Source organism: Ranitomeya imitator, chromosome 4, assembly GCF_032444005.1.
Source record: "Ranitomeya imitator isolate aRanImi1 chromosome 4, aRanImi1.pri, whole genome shotgun sequence".
Taxonomy (NCBI): Eukaryota; Metazoa; Chordata; class Amphibia; order Anura; family Dendrobatidae; genus Ranitomeya; species Ranitomeya imitator.
Genome location: NC_091285.1, coordinates 436,315,164 through 436,320,508, shown reverse-complemented (window position 1 = coordinate 436,320,508; position 5,345 = coordinate 436,315,164). Strand labels below are relative to the sequence as shown.

Here is a 5,345-nt window from a genome sequence, read left to right as displayed (position 1 = left end):
GTGGGGGAGGAGGCAATGATGGAGGTGGTAATGAGTACAATGGTGGAGGGGGAGAACAATGATGATGGTGGAGGGGGCTGCATTATACCCTTTCAGGGGGGCTGCATTATACCCTATGAGGGTGCTACAGTATATTCTATCGGGGGTTGCATTATACTCTGAGGGGCTACATTATATTCTGTGGAGGGGCTACATTATGCCATATGAGGGAGCTACATTATATTCTATGGGGGACTGCATTATACCTTATGAGGGGGTTCCATTATATTTTGTGGGGTGCTGTATTATACCATATGAGGGGGGCTGCATTATATTCCATGAGGGAGGCTACATTATATTCTATGAGGGATCTGCATTATATTCTATGGGGGGCTGCATTATATTCTGTGGGAGGCTACATTATATTCTATGAGGGGGGGGTACTTTATATTCTATGAGGGGGCTACCCCAACCCCTGCTACATAATTAAGATGTGTACTACCTTATATTATGCCTTGATATTAGCGTGTTTTACTGCACAGTTGATGGTCTTGAATGTATTTCTATGTAGCTACATAGTGGGCCCCAAGAATGACTTTCTCTGGTGGGCCCAAGGTGCTCCAGTCCGACGCTGTATGCGCCCCATATACCTAGCCGAGTTTGAGACCCCTGGGCTAGGTACTAGATACTAATACATACACTTGGTATTGAACCATATATTGAATGATTATTAGTGATTAAAATATTAAACAATAAGTAACAAAAAACTTTGAAAAGATCCTGTTCTCACTGTTAAGTTGCTATTTGTCAATGAAATGACCTAGTTTTAAGTTTTTAACATGATTTTATTGAAATAACCTGTGTGATGTCAATTCTTTCATGCACTAAATACCCTTGGTCAACAATTAATTTGACCTAGAAATTTTCAATAGTAAAATTAAATGGGAAAGCACAGTAATGGAACATTTTGTGCTCAGGAAAATTTATCATGTTGGATCTTGCATGTAAAGTTAAATTACACTTAGTAAAGACACATCACTCCCACCCGTCCTGGACTAGTCAAGTTCATTAGCCTGTGCCGGGGATGCCGAGGTTCAGTATTGAGAAGCTGGGTTAATGCTCTAATTGGTATGGGGGTAGTTTCTGAGGATTGGGAGACCTGATGGGTTTTTAATTGGAAAAGGCAAAACACTGGTCTTGAGCTACTGTCATGTTTAATTACTGGCATCCTCATTTACAACATTACGATCTGTGCATTGGTCCTGATTTTATGGCCCGGCAGGGTAAAGGTGACGAGCATATTAATTAGTGTGTCCATGCTTTCATCTCGTGGTTTAGGATCATCAGTGTAAAAAGAAAATCAAGGCTAGTTTATTTTTAGGAAAATATCATACCACTGTCAATATTTACTACCTGCTTACAGCTCATACTGCACACTCATGCATGCATCCACACGCATACACACGCTAATGTTGATATATAGTGGTTGCCATCATTGGAACACTGTTTAATGCTATAGTTAAGAGCTTTTCTGCTGTATAGAACCAAGATATAAGATGAATATACTTATATATATTTTTTTTTTTTCTTTATTAAAAAGTGCTCATATAGCCCAATTGAACAACGCATTCCATAAAATAAATAATTTATTAATTTAACCATAAAAAAATAAATTTTATAATATTTAAGTATCATGTCTGCAATAAATAAACCGAGAAATACATTCATAGTGGATATATATTAAGTAAAATACATATAAAAAATGTTTAAAAGAAAATTTATACAAAAAATAAAATATAAAAATAATAAATACATATAAAACATACTTTGTTACTAAAGCAACTATTTCCCTTTATAGACAGCTGCTGATGCTGCTCTGTATTGGGAATATTAGTCAGAATGGTTGTATCTATTGCAAGAGGAGCTAAGGTTTTAAAAAATGTTGCCAATACAAAAAAAAACTGATAACTTTTAATGCAGCATCGAATTTAGCAGAGATACATATAGGGGTATATGTTTCTACATGATCTGTTCATTTACAATGCTGCTTTAGAAAACAGAAAGTCATTATTTAGCTGCTATCTGTAGATCATGGGTTGTTTGTGCCAATTACGGTATTTTCAATGTCTAGTTGCAAAGAGAAGAACTGGCAGATCTGGGTCGATGAAAGCAAACACAGAATCTTTCAGTCCTGGTCTTCCATCAAATAGGATTACATATATGCCAAATACTAACTCACCACTTTTTAATAAAAAAAAGAATGGATATTGATAAACCGGCAGCTTTCAGGTGCTTAAGTACTTTAATTGGAATTTTTCGGCTAGAACCTTCTTATAGAACAAAATAAGTCACTGTTGGACAAAATGAAATGTTGACGTCAGATGTAATCAATATTTGTTCTTCTTTTGAGTGCTTTGCAAACATCTTGAAACCCTTCTTCTCACGGGGAAAGAATGTTAAGCAAAGGAAGTTCACTTTGGCCAAGGATACAGTCTCTCTTCATGCTGCACATTTTGTTGATGACCTTTATTTTAAGACTGCGGCTATGTAGCTGTGTTTGAAACACATTCTCAAAGAAAAAGTCCTCATTGAAAATGGGGTTTCTACTCCTTCTGATTACAGTACTTCGCTGCTTCTGTTGTTTTCCAGGAGTGATGGAAAGGGTCACAAAACAATTGATGGTTTTTGGGTCAGTATCTGGGTGGTAAAGTCCTTCAACATTTATGAGTCGGACTCGAAGTCTCTGTGCGTCAGGGCAATACTCTGTAGATAATCGAAGGGAACCTCCATTTTCCAGTAACACGGCATTTTCTGTCATAAATCTGCCTCTAGAATAGAAAAGGTCCATTGGAAAGACAGTATCCATCATTCCATCAGAAACTCTCCGAATTATGTTGGGACTGCTATCTGTGGAACTGAACTCATCAGCTGAGAGTGAATTATTTCTAGACATCCCTGACTTTCCCTTCCTTCTGAGAGTTTTAGAGAAGAGCTTTTCTTGGCTTAGAGCTTTCAGTAAAGAGCTACATCGAGGTGGAGATCTGTGAAGCGAAGGAGAACTAAAAGGTGAAGAATCTGTGGAAGATGAGGTTTCGCTGTCCAAGGTGCCAGAGCGGCTCAATGACCTCAGTTTTAATGTTGTGAAACTACTGCAAGATGATGCCCGCTGCCATGCAGATGTGTTTGAGCGTGATTTAGGCAGCAAAATTGGAAGGGTGGCAGGGTCATTGTGGAAGAGAGATTCTTTCCTTCTGGTGTTTGGGCTTTCTAGTAAGGTGCAGAATCCATAGGAAGTTTGAGCTTTGGGAAGATGTGGCAAGGAAAGGGCTGCTTGTGCCTGAGGGTCTGCATTCGTGCTTTCTTCTTCCAGGGCTTCTTCTGCACTGTCCACCTGGATAATATGTGTCTCTGGTGTGCCAAAATCTTCACTTACAAAACTTGCTCCACACAGGTCAGGAACAGACCTACAATGAGATTTCATTCTCATACCCCTCTCTGATGACAGAAGAGGGGGGATGCAGAACTCAGGGATTCTGTCCGGAGTTAATACATTTGGACAAGGTATAAGACGCTGGGTAGGATAAGCGCCCCTCGTTGTGGGAACAAGCATATGTCCCTGCATTTCTGGTGCCGTTAGCTTCTCCAAAAGCCACATACGTGTTGTTATAGGTTTTAAAATTGTCCTGTAAAAATAATAATAAAAAAAGTGAGAATTTGCGAAACCCATGTAGCAAAACAGGATTTACAATATGGTGCAATAAAGTTACAGCTAAGCATATGTTTAACTCTTGTAAATTAAAACAGACCAATCAGAATGTAGACAAAGAAGACAACTCTAAAAGACAGTATTTACCTGTAGAAGTGGTGAAATCCTGTTCACATCACCAATATAAAGTCCTCTGTAAGATGAGCTGTTCCAGGAGCCAGCAAGGAAATCAGTGCTCTCTAGCCCTGAGCAGTGAGTGAGCTCAGCAACCTCCGTCACCTGCTTTTATAGCTAAATTGAGTTGTCCTGCGGCCAATTGGAAGCAAGTGGGTGGCGCACATGTATCAGTGGAAAGAGACACGAGGCAACGCCGTGACAATGGAGCTTTGTGATAATAACACTTCCTACGTTAACATTCCCTTTGACAGAGCCAAAGTAAGAATACGCGCTCTAAATGTACACTTGTAGGCTAGATGCTAAACCATACTTCATTTACGATAACAATGTACACAGATAAACAATGACAATAAATGAATAGAACACAATAATAAGTAACCGTAAACAACGAGAATGATGTACTCATGTACAGCAGCATGGAATTAATGGTGCTATATAAATAAATAATAATAATTTGTGATTCACCCGGTTAAAACCTAAATCCACTCAAAACCTGGAAATTCCGATCTGACGGCGTTAACCCAAAGAATCCTGCATCCTATCACGTATCATTCTTCCGAGCTACCAGGAACTTGAAACAAAGGAAGCTATTTCTTGAGGTTGGAGCCACAATCCAGCACTCGTCACAATCCGCTGACTCTCCGTCCCCTGCTAGTATCGACAGTATTGTTCTGCGCTGCGTCTGCTGCCAATAGCTGCTTAGTAATTATAATAACAGAGCCGGGTATTAGAAGAGTGATATTACAGGAATTATGAGCAGCGTTTCTTGTAAGAAGTCCAGCTACATACAGTAAAGCAGGTCAGCCAGCCCGGGCGAGAAGGACAGTTACTCATGGAGAACAGAGGGCGCCTGCAGGATTTCTAGTCATTATTTCAATAAACTTCTGGCACGTCACAAACACATGTCAGAAGATAATAACAATGGGGCTTAGAGCAAGGAGACGGACCAATCTCTATAAGAAAGTGCTGGGCTAATTCAGCTGATTCTACACTAACTGCCAGTGAAGCGAGGTAAGGCTATAATCACATGTCCAGTAATTAGAAAGGCTCCAGCAGCAATCCATTGGGAAAAATAAAGTTGTGCAGACCCAACTTTTATGGCCACTTGAAAAAAAATGATTGAAACTAGAATAGTTTAAATAGCCGTCGGCTTTTTTTCTCCCATTTCAAAAGGATCTGTTTTTTGCTCACTGGATGACTTTCAAATGATTGATTACTTATAAGCTTACATGTCCACGAGTGCATGCTACGTATTTATTTTTCCAACACCAGTAAGCAAAAAATGGATTATTTTGAAATGGGAGACAAAAAGGATGGCTATTTAACGGACCTGTTTTCCATAGACTTCAATGAAAAAAAATTAGTCTGTACAACTTTTTTGTCAAAGGATTGCTGCTGTATCCGTTCTAATGGATGATTACTGTACATGCGAACAGAGCCTTATCTGAAGACAGCCAATTTACTATACACACTATCCGGTCAC

The 5,345-nt window shown here is 39.2% G+C and overlaps 1 protein-coding gene across 1 annotated transcript; it reads right to left on the bottom strand.

The window, feature by feature from the left end:
* Positions 1-1,607: 1,607 nt before the first annotated feature.
* On the bottom strand, positions 1,608-3,933 carry LOC138676378 (C2 calcium-dependent domain-containing protein 4C-like). Its single transcript, XM_069765600.1, has 2 exons — positions 3,833-3,933; positions 1,608-3,662 (listed from the first exon to the last, which is right to left on the bottom strand). Exon 2 carries the CDS (start codon positions 3,632-3,634, stop codon positions 2,420-2,422), a length of 1,215 nt encoding a protein of 404 aa, XP_069621701.1. The 5' UTR covers positions 3,635-3,662; positions 3,833-3,933; the 3' UTR covers positions 1,608-2,419.
* Between the last annotated feature and the right edge of the window lie 1,412 nt (positions 3,934-5,345).